We start from the raw sequence: 17088 nt of genomic DNA, 5'->3' as shown, positions 1-17088 counted from the left end.
CACATACTGTTTCACCTTAATTCTTGTAGCCTGTGGATCTGTGCAGTCATCAAAACGAATGCAATATCCAACTTCATGACCCAACACTGCACCCCTTTCATCAGCAACTCGGCCTGCAACCTGACAATAGAGATTTGTGTCAATAAAAAGCAGCTAATAGCAAAATTCTTCATTACATTGTTTTGTCCATAGAAAGTCAGCATCAAAACAGAAACAAAGCTACTGCTTCTGAAATATGACCTGTTCTTAATGAAATACAAAATTCTGTTTCATGTCATAGTGCATGCTGAACATGCAAGTGGTAAATAAACCTTTAAGATGCTTCAGCATAACTTAATCTGCTTCACACTTCTTAAGACAGGTTTAGAAGTAATTTTCTGTGAAAAGTTCTGTCAGACCTATAAAGGTTGTCCTTCAAGCAGTCACAAAGCTGGGGAAAGACCACACATCAGCAACTGTTGAAGTACAGTTTCAGAACACAGCTGGCATGCAATAAAGAAGAGTACGCATTCGTAGCATGTAGAAGTTGTTTGTTAAGCTGGTATGTCCCTGAATTTACTCAGACTTTTACTTTTTTCTTGTTATCTAAAGATGCTAGTCTCCTTTTCGTAACACAGAAATTTCTATGCAGAAAACAGATAGAAAACTGGCAAATAATAAAAAGCAGCAACAATTTTTGGAAGACAAGTGCCCTGGACCAGTTTTAAGCCAATAGCTGAAATCTTGAAATACTATTCTACAGAATATTAGGTACTAGCAGGCTATGGTTTCAGCAAACTACAACATAATTAAAAAGCTAAAGTCAGAATAAAACCCCAGAACACACACATTAGTTCTATTAGAATTCCAGCAATAAGCTTTTTCAGTCATTCAAATGACATCCTAAACCATACAGACAGGCAGTGAATGCATCACTTATCCCTCCAATTTCAAACAAACATTGAGAGTAACTGTCAGCCTGAGTAATGCAAGCAGAGCTTCAGGTATTCCTAACTATGCAACCTTAGCCAACTACTGCTCTTCACTTGGGACAACCTCCACACTCTACCTGAGAAAGCAGGTGAGCACATTAATTAAAATTAAAAAGTCTATTTCAGTTCAAGACAAAACAATAAATCATCAACGTCTCTCATCTCCCAGCAATAATTATGTGATGCAGGCAGTTTCCAACTACATTCTCAAAGAAAAATCCTACTGTGACTATACACTAAGCCCTAGCTGAGTAATCCTATTTCAGACTTAAAATTAGTATGTTAAGACATAAAAGGGAAAAGAGAAACACATTGTTGTGAGGAATCATTGCAGTATATGCAGCACCTCCTGTAGAACTGCTCAATGTCAACTGAATGTTCTTTGAAGGGGAGAAGGAAGGACACTGCAGGCAAACTGCCCAAAGCACATGATGCAAATCACTGCTACAGACTGTTTTTTCTTTAATGACAGTGGAAGAGGTGAACCTTTAAAGTGGACAATTACTCAATCTACTACATTTTTACCAGAAGCGTGCAGTGATACATTGCAGGTACAGTTAAATATCATTAATTTAAAAAACAAAACAGGCAAAATGAGGATTACAAAAAGGCACATGAATTTACTGTAAAAAGAGGAATTGGCAGCAGAAAAGCTTCAGCCAACCTATTCAGTGTTTGGTGGCAGTCATGAAAACAAACAGCACTGGCTGCTTTCTGTGCAGATTATTAACACAGAGTGCAAGTTGTTGTCCCTTCTCCCTCTCATAGTACACCTAACTTACATGATGTGCTCCTAGGCATACCAGTTAAATGCAAAGACGATCAAATTTGTTTCTTCTTTTCCCCCACCCTCTTACCAGGGGAAACAGTAAAAAAAAAAAAAAAAAAAAAAAGTTAAAGAAAATTAGGTATGAGTTGCTAGAAAGGAAAGATGTATACAACCTCCTCCACTGGCCACGTTACTGCACACAATTTGTACCACTGCTTTACTCTGGGAAACAAGTTAGAGACTGTACAATCATAATCCTAGCCCAGAGTCAATCACAGCTCAACCTTGCACAGTCCTGACTCCCTGTATAGTTCTGCTGATGCAACTGAATTTTATTTCTAAGCTTCTTCATCTGCTATTCCGGCCTTGAAGTTGTTGGCAAGACCTACTAATCATGCTGAATTCAGCATACAGTATCAGAAATTCTGGAAGGAAGATAAGCAGAAACCCCTATTCATTCAGGAGCTCAGAGTTAACCATTCCTGTTATTCAGCAAAAACCACTAATAAATCAGAAGTTATAATGATAATAAAGTGGGAAAATCTGGACATGGAGAAACTCACTGAAACAGCAGCAACTCGACGAGGCTGTGTCACCCCAACCACTCTTCCTTCAGCTGTCCAACCAGCTTCTGCTAGATACTGCAAACAAGTATTTAGGGAAATAAGTCATTATGATTAAGAGGTGCTAGCTGTCCTCACTGTTCTCACTGTTTGCTTTGCTCTGATTCTGACACAAGCTTATGCATGATCTGAAGCAAATCAGTTACTTTTTGTGCATCATTTGTCTCACCATGAAAAACAATATAGGTTTCTATAGTTGCTTTTAATTAAGAAAAGTATAGTATAATAACTACTTCCTAAGAACATTAGCTTTCAGAAGATATGCTAAAAGCAGTTGTTTGAGTCTCAAGTATTAATTTGAACTGCTTTGTTTTTTATTTTCTTTCCTTTATTTAATAACCTTTTTGAAGACAAAAAGCTAAGCAGCACAAGTCAAGTTCTCATACTGAAATGGATGGCATTCATCATTAGCTTGCAGTTATTTATATTACGAATAACTTATGAAAAACTTATAAGAAACCTACACTTCCTTTCCTTCTCAAAACCATATTTTCAACAAAATGTTAAACTTAATTCTAATAAAGTTATAAAACCACTTACATTAGCAGAGTAACTACTATTTGTATCAGCATAAATGTGTAGGGTATGCTCCTTTCCAGGAGTGAAAGAAGGCTTTCTATATCAGATATGCCAGCTCCTGCTATCAAATATGAAGCTTTACTTTTCTCTCCTTTTGGTCATGCACACACACACAGACATACCCCCAGTGCTGGCAAGTTCCATTCTTACAGCACAGTTCTGGGATGCTGGTTTTATATTTCATGCAAAATCCCCTGAGGGAGTACCAGATTTTACCAAGCTAAACACACAATTACCTGTGGAATTTGTGTTGACTTCCCACATCCTGTCTCTCCAACGATCACCAGAGTTTGATAGCTCTCCACTAGATAAAGTATGTGATTTCTTAGCTGAAAGAGATAACACTTAGGTATCAAAACTAGATTTGTACAAAAATAAGAAAGCTAACATCAGTATTTACCTAAGCAAATTCATTTTACAGAGAATGTACTGCCAAAAGTTAAGAGATTCTTTCAAATCTACAAATAAGCATGCAAAATACAGTAACTGAACTAAATCTACAAAGCCCATAAAACTGTTGGTAACAGCTGTCAATGAGAATGATCAATTTCAGCAAATAAAGAGAATGAGATCATGTAACAACTGTTCTATGTTGTAAAAGGTTTCTATACTGCTTTCTCAAATACAAACAAAACCCAAAAGCCAGGCACCATCCAACTGATTTAATAACCCCAAAAAGAACTCTTGTACCTTAAAAACAGGCAGCTTTTGTCTTTGTTGTTCAATAGACAGAGAAGCATAAGGATTATAGATGACGGTTACACCACTGCTCTCTGCAGGACTCTGCCTCTCCTCTGAGACGCTGATGCCAGGACCTTCTGTGCCTACATGACAGCAGTTAACTTTTACAATACAACCAAAATCAAGATGTTCCTTGCAAGGAGGAATTACGTGTATCCTAGCATATATCAAGAGACCAAAATTAATAAAAAATATTCCGTATCAGTACACAAGCAAAAATTGTGTCAAAGCAAATGTCTTTCTCCTACTAGTTAAAAACCTAATATGAATACATACTTGAATTTTTAAAGGAAGATAAAGGAGAAAAAAAGCACATAGGAAAAATAAACAGCAAGGTGTTCGGACTGTTATTCTTCCATGCAGCAGTTCAGATATAACTTCATCAATCTCAGAAGTATGGCCACGGGTTTCAAGCCAGTCAGCCACGTAACAGGACTCCTTTGGACTAGCATGAATCACAAAAGCATTCAGCCTTGCCTGCTGATGAGATACACCACTGCAGCTCTACATTTACCTCAGTATCTGAAATTTGATTTATTTCTGCTGCGTGTTAAAATAAAACTAGTGACAACCAAAAATTCCAAATAATGCAGGCAAGCCAAAAGCAACAACTCATCTCAACAAAAGAATGTATTGTCTCTAGCTGCAAATTCAACTGGAAAAATCTGAGAGCAAAGGGGTTTCTGCTGTTTTGTAGGATTTGCTTGCTTGGAGTTCTTCCCCACTGTTTCCACTGTTGAAAAACAATTCACCCCAACTCAAAGCTGCCAAGTAAGTTTCGCAGTACACTGAACCAATTTTAACAACAGTTAGCACTGACTCTGATAACTATCCACTCCCAGAACAGGTGAGGCAAGAAACAGGAAGGCTCAAGAGCCCACTGCCATTCAGAACAAAGAATGATTTGAGATGAAAGGGACATAAAAGGTCATCTAGGACAATTCTCCTGCAACGAACAGGGACACCGACAGCTCCATCAAGTGCTCAGAGCCCCATCCAGCCTGACCTTGAATGTCTCCAGGGATGGGGAATCCACCACTTCTCTACGCAACCTATGCCAGTGCTTCACCACACTTAGCGTAAATAACTTCTTTCTTATATGCAACCTAAATCTCTTCTCCTCCAGTTTGAAAGCATTTCCCCTTGCCCTATTGCAATGGACGCTGCTTTAGAGTCTGTCCCCATCTTTCTAACAGCCCAAAAAACATCCCTCAGCCCCCCCTTCTTCAGCTTGACCTGCTCCAGCCGCCCTCGTATTCCACTCTGCGATCGCATTCACGGCCCTTCCCGGACCCGCTGCGTTAAGCCCATGTCTGCGTGCTGCCGGGAGCCCCCCAGGCTCCCGACGCAACCTCAGGAGCGCTGCAGGGCGGCTCTCTTCCCTCAGTCCTCTCTCAGCGAAGCCTCCACCACTCCCCAGCTACAAGGGCACACGGTGCCCGCTGGCCGCAGAGCGCTCCCGGCACCGAGCGGCGCTCACAGAGGCCTCTCCTCCCGCACACCCTCCGGTTGAGGGGCAGAGCGCTCCTCCGGCAGCGCAGCCCGTGCAGTTCCCCGCCACCCCCGGGGCCAGAAGCGCGCTTTAGCCCACGGAGGAAAGGATAAAAAAAGGGAAAGGAGGAAGGCGCAAGCCTGCGCTACCACACAGCCGCACCGCCCTCACCCGGCTTCCAAAACTTCACCGGTCCCACGGGCGCCGCCATCTTGGGGTGAGAGGGTAACCGGAAGCGGAAGTGCTGAGCCCACGTGACTCGGCGCCCGTTGCCATGGTGCCGGCCCGCGCGGCGCGCGTTGCTGTGGGTTCGTGAAGTGAACGGGGCGGGGCCTGGCGTTTAACGGCGTGCAGGCTCTCGCCCCGAAACGGCCGTCTGTCGTTAATTAGCAAAGCTAATTGCTTCCTTACCCACCGTGACGGGTGCCACCACGCTAGTAGTGTTGTGATGACTACAGCAGCATACGTCCTAATAGTGCAACTCCACAGGCACTCGTTCTGCTGAGTGTCTGTGTAACCACCCGAAAAAAACGTTATTCAGTCATAATTAGACACGCCTACAAAAATTTATTTCAATGTCCTTGTTAAACGAAATCCATCCTACCAAAAATAAGCACTACTCTTATCACAGCACCATCACTGCATCAGCTGAGAAGAAAGTCCAGCTGCTGGGACACGGAAATGGCATCCTGTTAATATCAGGAGATGAACAACAAAGTTAAAAACTTGTAATTGTGAGAACAGACATGGGGGATCATCACTGTGATGTCACACAAACAACATTTTGCAGAGAGTACAAAACTGCCTTCTTGAGGGTATTTATGGAAAATGTGAAAATAAGAATAAAAAATACATATTTGAATTTGTTTTCATCAGGATAAAAGTTAACGCTATTAAACTATACAAACTATTGAACATTTACAAATCGGGAATCAAAACTATTACACTGGCACGTTTGTAAGCAGAGAAGAAAAAGGACAGCCATTAGCTGTATCCAAATGAGTACATTGGCACGATGCACTGGCAGGAAATACCATTTCTGTAAGATCCACATGTCCAGTTTGATACTGTCCCACTGGTGGTTAGATCCACACGAACTTCCCCAGCTAAGTTTACAGATTCCCCTTGGAGGCCCAGAATCCACAAGCACACGTATTGCTAAGATTTCTGCTGCAGCAGAGCCTTAAGAACAAGTAGAAGAAATGGCTCTATTTCTGACTTCCATAAGGTTGCCTGTCAGGTGAAAGCTTTTTAAATTAGAAGCATCTTCACAGATTTCAGATCTACTCAGCTTTTCCTATAAGATCAGGCAGCAGTAGCAATTGTAAAGTATGTAATGCAGAAAAAAAAAAAAAAAAAAGAATTGTAAAGTATGTAATGCAGAAAAAAAAAAGTCTTATTTGGCTTTGCAACTAATATTAGTAGGTCCTTAGTCATGTAGCCCCTTGACTGCAGGCATTTAGGATGTGTTTATTGTGATGGTCACAATCCAAGTGTTCTTATCACTAAAAAGAAAAGATTATTTGAAATTAAATCATGGCAAAAATGTTAATCTGATACATTAAATTGTTCTGCCTAGCTGCTCAGCTTCATGTAAACAGCACTAAAAGCTAGGTACTGACCTAGCTTCTAGCTTATGGCTACTCCCATCCAGTTCTGCATCATATAACTGTTTGTGGAACACAAGACTAAGCTTTGACTGATTTCAGAGCCATGCAGCAGTCCTGCTACTCATCTTTAGAATCTTAAGGAATGTATTTTTTAAGGAATCTACATATAGAAAATGAGGTTTGAGCTACCGAACTAAGACGTCACCAACCCATTACGTTTAAACAATCAAAAATAGGTTGAAAAATGAGAAACTGACAGAACACCAGAAATCAGTAATGGCTTCTCAGGTATTAAAGAGTTTTCTTTTGTTTTTCAAAAGCACTTCTGCATGTAGGACAATACCATAATTGTATCTGCTGACTGACAGTGCAGAGGTGTTCAACTGAACTCACAATTCCAGTATTTCTTTCTCTCAGCTTGAGGTTGCCTTCCCAGCTGCTTGCACAGACATACTGTAAGGCAGTACAGGACATGGACCACAGGACATGGCTTCTGAGGTTTTGCATCTTGCTCTGAGTGAACGTGCAATTCATCTCTCTATGATCCAGTGTGGCCTCATAACTAGAGAGCCATTCCTCTTAGTCAGTGGTGGAGAAACATGCATTGCATTACTTGAAACATAGACTGCTTCCCTTGAGGCATGCATCCAGTTTCGCTTCCTTTTTAGATTTCCTACAAATGCTCTAAGATATAAAAACTCCATTCTCAGAAAGTTTTCCCTGGTTAAGTCTCTAGAAGCCACTGTAATTCTGACCAGCTCATCAAACACCTTATCCTTCTTGCTGCTGGAGAACTCTTTGAGGTTGACAGGCTTTGAGTGTGCATAAAGAGTCCGAAATTCCTGGTCAAAGTGTGCAACTGCAGGACCCGACAGGATCAAAATGTTACTGCTGTTCAGCTTCCCATCCATCCACGTAAAACTAGCAAAAGAAGGAGAAAGTTCCAAGTTAATTCAAAGTAATAATAGATATCCAAGCACTGACTGAAAATTCTCATGGTGGTGTGCCTTATTTTAAGGCCAAATATTACAAGCAACGTGCTAGAAAGGAAAATGATTTAATGTTACTACTATTTCCTGTTAAAGAAATAATATAAAGAAAAAAAAACCAACACTTGCCTATAGGAACCTGTTGTCACTCTAATGCCATCAATGAGCATGAACTTTTCACGGACTTTTCCAACAATTTTGGCACCTGACCTTGTGTAGTATGTGTTCCCAGTGATATTTCGAACTCTCATCAACTGTTAAAAAGATACAGAAAGTAATAAGTGAATTTCAAAGTTAAATGATTGTAATACATTTAAAGAAGTAACACATGACAATAAAGATCACTGATGAACTAGCAAAGGTTGCTGAGCAGTGGCACAGGATTCACCATCTAGAAACAGTTTTGTATTGGCTTAGCCCACAAAGACAAAATGCACAAAGGGGCAGATCTATACGCTGATGGTACAGAATGAGGCTGTTAAAACTGCTGTCTTATCTCAGAGGGACTCAAACTCCAGAGAATCTTGGGAACGTGTTTTCCATCAGCCTTTGCAGTCTCAGCAAGCCTGAGCAATTCCACGTTCCCTTTTACATACTGGACATTCCCCCTTCATTTTCTCAAACAGTACTTCTGTCCCTACAAATATTACAGGCTTACCTTCTCCTGCTCCAGATCAACTCCTAGATCCCTGCACATTTGCAGAAAGTGGGAAAATGAAGACTGATCTAGAAGGATATATGCTTTGACTTGTCGCTGGCTACAAGCTTCCAAGAGGTCTGTGAAGATATCGGTGTCTGTGAAGGAATCCATAACCAGGGCAATCATCTGCAACAAGGTTCAGAAGAAATCATTAGGCTGTTTCCAAAGTATCCCAAAGGAGATAAGAGGAATTTGACTTTCAATTTAAGTATTTCTCCATCCCCCCCACAGCCCTTTTTACCCTCCTGGTCACTGCACATGGCACAGTCCTCTGCAATGCGTTCTCCTGTTGTTCAGAGAACCGATGGAACATTTAAAAGACATGTAAGGGAGTGAAGAGAAAGGAACAATAACTGTGAATGGACTAAAGATCTCGGATGAGAATCGCATATTGATACAGATGATTACAGCCTACAGTTCACCAACACACACTGCTTGCTGCTACCATCACTTTTTCACATCCCTGTGTTGTTAAATGAGGAAAAACATACCCTGAACTTATCACGGACAGAACCCACTGTTGTTTGTCCCTATTTTGCTGCTGCTTGTTTTATTTATAGCAGATGACACCACTTAGGATTTTTTATCATCCCCTTGTGGGATTTTCTTTCACTATTTCAGCGGAGCACTACGAAGCTCATTGCCTGGACGTGGCTGTGCGCGCACTGGGCGCAAGCAGCACACCTGGAAGCCTATCGCAGAGCGTCTTTATCCACATCCAGAATCGGCGCTCTTTATCACACAGCTCCACCTTCAGGGCACAGCGACACAAATCTGAGACCTCTGACTTCCCCCCCCTACCCCTGCAGCACTCGGGAGGCTGCGGCGGGCACGGAGCGCTGACGGCGGGGATCCGCCGATGCACGGGGCACCCACCTGCCGCGCGGAGCGGATCTGCCGGCGCACCGCCTCCTTGCAGCCGTACGGGCTGTCCCCGCCGCCCGGCTGGAAGTGCGCCTCCACCCGCGTCAGCCCGCGGAACGCGCCGCTGCCGAAGCCCGGCCAGCCCAGCTCCAGCGCCGGCGGCTCCGCGTCCGAGCGCTCGGGGAAGTAGGTGAGCGACGACGCGTCCAGCGACGCCTCGGCCGCCGCCTCCTCGGCCGCGTTGGGCGGCACGGCGCCCCGCGCGATGGCCTGCACCTCGGGCTCCGACAGGAAGGGCGGCAGCCGCTCCCGCCGCAGGAAGGCGCGCAGCGCCTCGGGGCCGCCCGCCACCAGCTCCTCCAGCGCCAGCCGCCGCGCCTCGCTGTACGGCCCGGGCGGGCGCGGCGGCCATTGCCCGGCGCCCTCCTCCAGGCACTGCGACGCGTTGGCGGCCATGGCGCGGACGGCGGGCGGCCGCGGGCAGCGCCGTTACGGCGCCTTTATAGCGGGCGGCCGCTCCCCGCCTCCCGCCCGGCCCCGCGCTCTCGCACCGCCGCCGGCCGCCCCCCCCTGCAGCGCTGCTCTGGGAGCAAACCGGGAATCGAACGGCGAGAGCTGCGAGCTGCGACGCGGGGCGTTGAGGTGCCCGGTGCCACGCGAATAAAAGACGACTCAGAAAGCTTCGGAGCCTCCCGGCAAAGTAAATTTATTTGTAAACAGCGTATCGCCCTATAAGTGCCAGAACAATCCTACAGTGCAACAAAGTTGAGAAATACGCGAAGGTTTTCGAGTTCATTTTACAGGCATTCAAACACCGCCCAACGCCAGCTCTTAAATACAAAACCTCGTCAGAGCGGCTCGGAGCACTGCTTACTGCCGCCCCAGGGTGGGGAAAGGGCTGGATGATCGAACAGCCTGCAGCAGCAGCCGGGCCTCCACCAGCAGACTGCAAAAATGGAAATGGCTGATAGGATAAAACGTGTCTGCCTCCACTTCCATCGCAGCCCGGCTGTTTTGGGTGTTTTCCCGGTCATTCATTTCTCCTTAGGGAAATGAATCTGACAGCTGAAACGTGCCATCTACTGGACAGATGCACCCATCAATGAGGAGGAAATACCTCATCCAGACTGGTTTCACTGCAGAATTCAGTCTGGTTAGTCACCAACATAGTGGTGTACAGGTCTACAGAAGAGCAGCACAGGTCAGACCTCAGAGAGGTGATCCATCAAACACACACACACCTGCTGCAGACATTCAGGCAGTGTCTCTGCAAAGCGAGTTAACCTGCAGCCTGTGGAGTGCTGAAGGTATTTTCATAAGCTCGGATGGCTCTCAGGTTCCCCAAACCAGATTATCAGTGGATAAAATACAGACAGAGCAGGAAATACAGAATAATTCTGAAAGCACAGTTTAAAGAGAAAGAAATAATTATTTGCAAAATAACCATGGCAAACAGCGTATAATATTTTTGTACTTTATTTGAGCAGAGACTTTGCCATGTGTCCTCGGGGATCATCTCACCTCCAGCCTGACTCCAAGGAAGGCAGGCACTTACAGGTCTCCTACCAGAACTAAGACACACGTCCCAGTTCCAGCTGAGACAGTTCATTTTCTTCTTAGCATCTGATATGAAACTATCTTTTGGTTTAAGAGAAAAACTGTTGATAACAGTTATGTTATCGTTGTTACACACATGTTTACATATACCTATGTAAAAGCATAAAAGGACAATCAAACTGAAGAGCTGGTTAGATCAGAACCCACAACTGTTCCAACAGACCTTTCACAGCTTCAGAGGTACACACATTTTGCTCTTCCACTGGAGTGAGAATGAAGTTATTTTCCCTCATTCTGAGCATGTAGTGGAAATAAAACCCATTATTAAAAAGGGGAAATAAATGTTGGTATTACCATTCTGAGCAGGATCTGTCTGACTCAAATTTTTCCAAGTTAGAGAACTTAAAGCCAGAGCATTAGCAATCCTAAAAACAAAACTTAAATGCTTTCTAAGTCAAATATTCAGAAGTACAATAAACCTATACCACTAATGTGTATAAGGGAAACATGCAAGTGGTTACAGTACATGTGAAAAACCTCACTGATTAAATTGCATAGTAGAAAACAAAGTGCTGGAAAGTGATGCGTGCATGTATTAAAGAAGAGTAAAAGTACTAGAAGGAATCAGAAGAATCAGCAGATATAAAGTGATTTTGCATTTTGTGACCAGAGCTTTCAAGCTCTGCATTCAGTGCAGCAGTCATTTATTCAGAGAAGAGTGAAACATCTCAGAGGCTGTGCAGGCTGGCACTGATGTCTCACCTCTACTTCAGGTTGTACCTTCCCCTGTAGTGGTTCATGTAGCTTTCAGGAACATGTCTTCTCCAGGACAAGATATCCACCATGTGGCTAAGCTTTGATCTGATGGTGGAGTAGTGGAATTGCCTCTCCTTATGCAGTTTTTGGAAATACTCTGCCCTGTGAATGCTAGGGTATTCAAAGGACCGAAGAGAAGTCAGTGAGCTGGTAGAGCTCGTGCGAGACATGTGGGATGATGATGAAGATAGTGATCGCAGACTAGAATTTGATGAAGACTTTCCAGGTAGAAAGGGTTCTTCTTTGGAAAACTTCCTGTAAAGCAGGGGGGTTTCCACGTACTCATCTTCCCTTGTCTGCGTCACTGCAGCCTTCAGCAAAACTGAAGTCTGAGTCCCAGTCGTTCTTGTGGCAATTGAAGTTTGAGCGTCAGCTTCTTCTGTTAAAACATTGGTCTGCATGCCAACATTACACACGGCCACTGCAGGCTGCTCTTCCCATAAACCAGTTTGAGTCGATGCATTCTTTTGTCCCACTATGGCCTCTGGATCACTGAGCCACTCCTCTTCACTCAAGTGAGAATGTCCCAGGTCACAAGCTTTGCCTCCTGGAGTATCTTCAGCCACATCTAGTTCTTTTAACAGTTTTTTTGGAGTACTAGACAACCTGGCAAATTCTGCCCTCAAATTGCTCTCCACAGTGTATTCTTTAGAGGACTCTATTCTTTTCTCCAGATGATCAAATATACCACTGTTCCTACAGCTTGATCGGCATTCAGGATTGATAGGGTTTGACTGGGCATAAAGAATTCGAAACTGCAGGTCAAAGTGTTCAACCACTTGACCTGACAGTAGCAGCAAGTTACTGCTGTTCAGCTTCCCATCAGTCCACGTGAAACTGTTGAAAACAAACCAAGATTCACAATTAAACTCCAGTGCACTTCAACACATAATAACAGACAGCAAGACTTAGCCTAGAAGTGTTGTGCATAAGGAAGGCATAGATCTGATCAACCATTCACTCACTCCTTCAGGAGAATCCCTACCCAGCCACAGCCAGGTTCTTTGCTAATGCCAAGACATGCAAAACAAGTCTTCCAAAGGTGCCTTCTGTTCTGTATTAGTCCCACTCAGGTAGCCCACTTGATATTTATTAGTAACAACAAACAGGAGATTTAACACAACCTTCTTACAGAACACCCCCCTGCTTTTTTTTTTTTTTTTTAGCATAATTATACACTAATGGATTCCAGTACTTGCCTGTAGGAGCCTGTTGTCACTCTAATGCCATCAATCAACATGAACTTTTCATGGACTTTCCCAATAATTTTGGCACCTGATCTCGTGTAGTAGATGTTCCCAGTGAGAGTTCGAACCCTCATCAACTGTTTCAGGAAAAAAAGGGAAAAAACTAGCATCAAATTTAAGTTTACTTCCAAAAAGTTTTGATCATTAATTCTGCATAAAAGCAACGAGATTAATTGTGGAACATAGGAATGAAACAACCTTCCTCAAATTGTCCTGCAACTAAAGTCTTACTGGTTCTGTAGTGCTAACTTTCTGTTAGATCATAAAAGGCTGTAGAGAGTTAATCTGGAAAGAATGGGGAGCACCAACTAATTACTGCCCACAGAGCTAGGAGTGCCTCCCATCCAGAGAAGCACTCACTTGGGTCAACATAAGCCAGGACATAACACAATCACGTCAGCTTATACTCAGAGGAATCAAGCAAGCTACCTGGGTCACATCCTCCAAATCCTGAAGATAAAAGATGTTCCCAATGCCACACCACCCTCAACCTTCCTGTTTGCTTTCCTTAGAGTTATTTGCCTTGGCAAGCAGTTCCTCGAGCCACAGAATAAAGCTACTTAGATCTTGCAAAATTAAATGTTTAGAAATAGCCACTTCTCCAGCAGGGATCACAGGGATCCACCCAGCACACTGGGGAGCTGCACAGCATGGCTGTCATTCTTACATGCAGACATGTGAGGTAGAAGGAAGCGTGAAGGTAAGCGTGTCTTTTCTGCATGGTTTCTGATTAAATTTCACCCCTTTGGTTAGAGACCATACTGAAACCATCCAAAATGGCCCACAACCTTCAGCACCCTCTTATTTCAGTTTCCAAACAGACATGGTGCTTTAGACTTTTAGGGAAATCTGATGATTTGCAGAAAGGTGTCTCTGATGTACAAAACCAAAGCAGTACCACAGGAAGGAAAAACAAAACACTTCCATTCCACCATGTTTAGTACTTACACTTTCCTTCTCAGGACAGACACCCAAGTTTTTGCACATTTCCAAGAAATAGGGTAGAAAGTCCTGGTCAAGAAGGATATAGACAGGGACCTGGCGCTTGCTGTAGGCATTCTGAAGGTCACTGAAGATATCAATATCTGTGAAGGAATCCATAACAAGGGCAATCACCTGTAAAGAGAGGCAGCAAGACTTGAAGAGTTTTAATTTACACAGGACAGAAATGGCTCAGATGGCCTCCTGCACAGCTGAACATCTACAAACATTCCCTGTTTTCTCCTCAGACCACGTGATACAAAGGCTGCACTGTCCTATACAAATGACCAAGACAACAGTCAACTGAATACTTCTCCTAAGATCCTGGGAAGAGCACATCCTGGGTTTCCATCCAACACCTTCACAAAAAAAAAAACTCACAACCAGATGCAAATTTGCCATGAGAGCTCTTTTGAACAGACAAGTCCAAAGATGGAAAGATTCAGTGGGCCACAGATGAAACATTCTTACATTTGCAAACAGTCTCTCCATTCAGAGCAACACCACACAGCATTTCCCAGAATCCCAGCCCTTTAAACCTGGGAACGCACAGCTGCGTGGGTGCAGACACCAAGCTTTGGCTTCATGACTTACTGTTGTCCCACCAGATGTGCAACAAGAGCTGTTGCACTTACCTGCCCATATCAGCTCTCCTGGCACACAGCTCCTGCTGCACACTGAGGCCTGGGCACACAGCACAGCTGCTCTGTGTGTGGCACTGCTGGTGCTCAGAGGAAACATTTCCCACAAGAACAGACTCAGCTCTGCATTCCCACCTGAGCCCTGCTCCTTAGGGGGTTGGCTCTAAACAGGCAATTTCTTAGTTATAAAACACAGGCAGGCTGCATTTCTGGATGAAGCTAGCTTATGTTCCTCATGTAGTGCCTCTTGTCTTCTCACTCTGCCACTTCTCTAAGTGCCAGAGCAAGATGGCGAAAATTAAGGCACTGTTGATGAGGTGAATAAGAAATTAACCCTTGAAAACAGAACAGTGGGAACACAATTCCTTGGAAATACTGTTGCCTTCAAATGGCAGCTCAGTTCGCAGCACATGAGCTCTAATCCCAGTATTAGCAGCTGAAAAAGATAGAAAAGCTGTACTCAAACTAAACAAAATAGTTATAGCAGATAGAGAAAACTCTTCTCTGTGCTGGGCTCTTCCAGATGTAGAGGTAAGGCAGCAACTGCACCCACCTCAGTCATAGAGCATCCTAAGCTGGAAGGGATCCTCAGAAACACAGAGCCCAACCCCCTGCTCTACACAGCAGCACCCCAGCCCAAATCCTATGGCTGAAAGCGATGTCCCAACACCCCCTGAGCTCCAGCAGCTCGGGGCCATGCCCCCTGCATTCTGGGGCAGAGCCTTTCCCTGATATCTCCGCTGTCACAGCTCCATGCCTCCCCTCAGCTGGTCACCAGAGGTCAGTCCCTCAAGCTGACAGGCAACTCAGCAGTGTCTGAAGCTTTCCTACTCCCCACTTTAACCCTGAGGATGCAGACATGACCAAACAGCACATCAGTCATTAATTTGCAGGGGTCTCTCTGTTCTTCACCCACAAAAGCACTTCCCAGACCAGCACCTGGCAGCGAGTAGAGCAGCACGTCTGGCTGCTGCCGTGGTGTAAAGAGCATAACAAAGAACAGCTCTTGGGAAACACAGCCGTTCGATGGTGCAATTGGATGAATCACCAGAAACCTTCGGAGCGGCTCATCCTGCACAACAGCCCCCGAGCAAAGCCCGTGCCATTCTCACTCGCTGACACCTCATCTCGGCGCCGCACGGGAGCGCCGGGCCGGGGCCGCCCCGCCCAGCAGGGAGCCGCGCTTTTCAAATTCAGCGGAGCCGACGGGACTGCGGCCGGTGGGAAAGGAGCTCCTGCTGGGCACCGCCGTTACAGGGACGTGCTCAATTCAGGCAACCAGTCACAGAACGGTTACGGCTCAGCGGGGCGTTCGGACCGCGCTCCGCATCGGCCCAGAGCCGCGTGCTGCCACCGCACGGAGCGCGGCCAGGAGCGGCTCCGCACCGCGCTGCGGGCCGGCTGGGAAGAGAGGAGAGCGCGGGCATAGCGCTGCCTCGGCACGAAGCGACCTTCCGGTGGGGAAGGGCACGAGAAAAGCTTCCGCGAGCCGGGAGGAGGCGCCTACGAGCGGGCCCGGCTCGCAGAGCCACGCACCCGGCCTCCAGCGGCTCGAACGCGGGCAGCGGTCCCACGGGGCACCCACCTGCCGCGCGGAGCGGATCTGCCGGCGCACCGCCTCCTTGCAGCCGTACGGGCTGTCCCCGCCGCCCGGCTGGAAGTGCGCCTCCACCCGCGTCAGCCCGCGGAACGCGCCGCTGCCGAAGCCCGGCCAGCCCAGCTCCAGCGCCGGCGGCTCCGCGTCCGAGCGCTCGGGGAAGTAGGTGAGCGACGACGCGTCCAGCGACGCCTCGGCCGCCGCCTCCTCGGCCGCGTTGGGCGGCACGGCGCCCCGCGCGATGGCCTGCACCTCGGGCTCCGACAGGAAGGGCGGCAGCCGCTCCCGCCGCAGGAAGGCGCGCAGCGCCTCGGGGCCGCCCGCCACCAGCTCCTCCAGCGCCAGCCGCCGCGCCTCGCTGTACGGCCCGGGCGGGCGCGGCGGCCATTGCCCGGCGCCCTCCTCCAGGCACTGCGACGCGTTGGCGGCCATGGCGCGGAGGGCGGGCGGCCGCGGGCAGCGCCGTTACGGCGCCTTTATAGCGCCTTTGAATCCAAACGGCGCCGCGCAACGCCGCCACTGGGGGAGCCGAGCTCCGCCCCCCGCCGCCATTGGCTGCTCGCCCCGCCCCGCTCCGCCGCCATTGGCTGCCTGCCCCGCCCCGCCGCCATTGGCTGCTCCTCCCGTCCAGCCCCGCCCCGCCGCCATTGGCTGCTCCTCCCGTCCAGCCCCGCCCCGCCGCCATTGGCTGCCCGCCCCGCCCCTCATTCGTCACAGCCCTCAGGTGCGAAGCCCACAAAAACCAGCGGCACTTTCTGTGTTATTAAAAGAAATTTAATATATATATGTTTTTAAATTAAAAAATTCAATCTCTCTATTAAAGACGCAGGTCAGGTGCTAATACTGTCAGACATACCCTTTTGGCATGAGTTTTACATAAAATTTAAGATTTTATGCGTTGCTTCAACACG

The 17088-nt window shown here is 46.4% G+C and overlaps 3 protein-coding genes across 6 annotated transcripts in view; all 3 read right to left on the bottom strand.

Annotated features, from left to right (window-relative positions):
* Positions 1-5451, bottom strand: part of DHX35 (DEAH-box helicase 35) — a 30577-nt gene extending 25126 nt beyond the window's left edge. For 3 of the 4 annotated variants that reach the window (XR_016471878.1, XR_016471877.1, XM_031603142.2), the window contains exons 1-5: positions 5347-5446; positions 3633-3766; positions 3179-3271; positions 2304-2381; positions 16-120 (exon numbers count right to left, since the gene is read on the bottom strand). Coding sequence is in view for 2 of the 4 variants with exons in the window: in XM_031603142.2 (XP_031459002.2) it covers positions 16-120; positions 2304-2381; positions 3179-3271; positions 3633-3766; positions 5347-5386 (450 nt within the window). In the remaining 2 variants the exon portion in view is untranslated. Of the gene's footprint in view, positions 1-15; positions 121-2303; positions 2382-3178; positions 3272-3632; positions 3767-5346 lie in introns of all 4 variants that reach the window. The other variant, XM_031603141.2, reaches the window with a different exon arrangement.
* Positions 5452-5455: 4 nt separating this feature from the next.
* LOC116235169 (scaffolding CK1 anchoring protein D-L-like) lies at positions 5456-9794 on the bottom strand. The gene is made up of 4 exons (XM_031603158.2): positions 9351-9794; positions 8433-8600; positions 7904-8028; positions 5456-7706 (listed from the first exon to the last, which is right to left on the bottom strand). Exons 1-4 carry the CDS (start codon positions 9792-9794, stop codon positions 7316-7318), a joined length of 1128 nt encoding a protein of 375 aa, XP_031459018.2. The 3' UTR covers positions 5456-7315.
* Positions 9795-10798: 1004 nt separating this feature from the next.
* Positions 10799-16624, bottom strand: LOC116235168 (scaffolding CK1 anchoring protein D-L-like). The gene is made up of 4 exons (XM_031603157.2): positions 16166-16624; positions 13907-14074; positions 12911-13035; positions 10799-12548 (listed from the first exon to the last, which is right to left on the bottom strand). The coding sequence occupies exons 1-4, from the start codon at positions 16607-16609 to the stop codon at positions 11660-11662; spliced, it is 1626 nt and encodes a 541-aa protein (XP_031459017.2). The 5' UTR covers positions 16610-16624; the 3' UTR covers positions 10799-11659.
* Between the last annotated feature and the right edge of the window lie 464 nt (positions 16625-17088).

This window comes from Phasianus colchicus, chromosome 17 (assembly GCF_987193195.1).
Source record: "Phasianus colchicus chromosome 17, bPhaCol1.hap1.1, whole genome shotgun sequence".
In the NCBI taxonomy this organism is placed as follows: domain Eukaryota; kingdom Metazoa; phylum Chordata; class Aves; order Galliformes; family Phasianidae; genus Phasianus; species Phasianus colchicus.
This window is presented reverse-complemented; position numbering and strand designations above follow the sequence as displayed.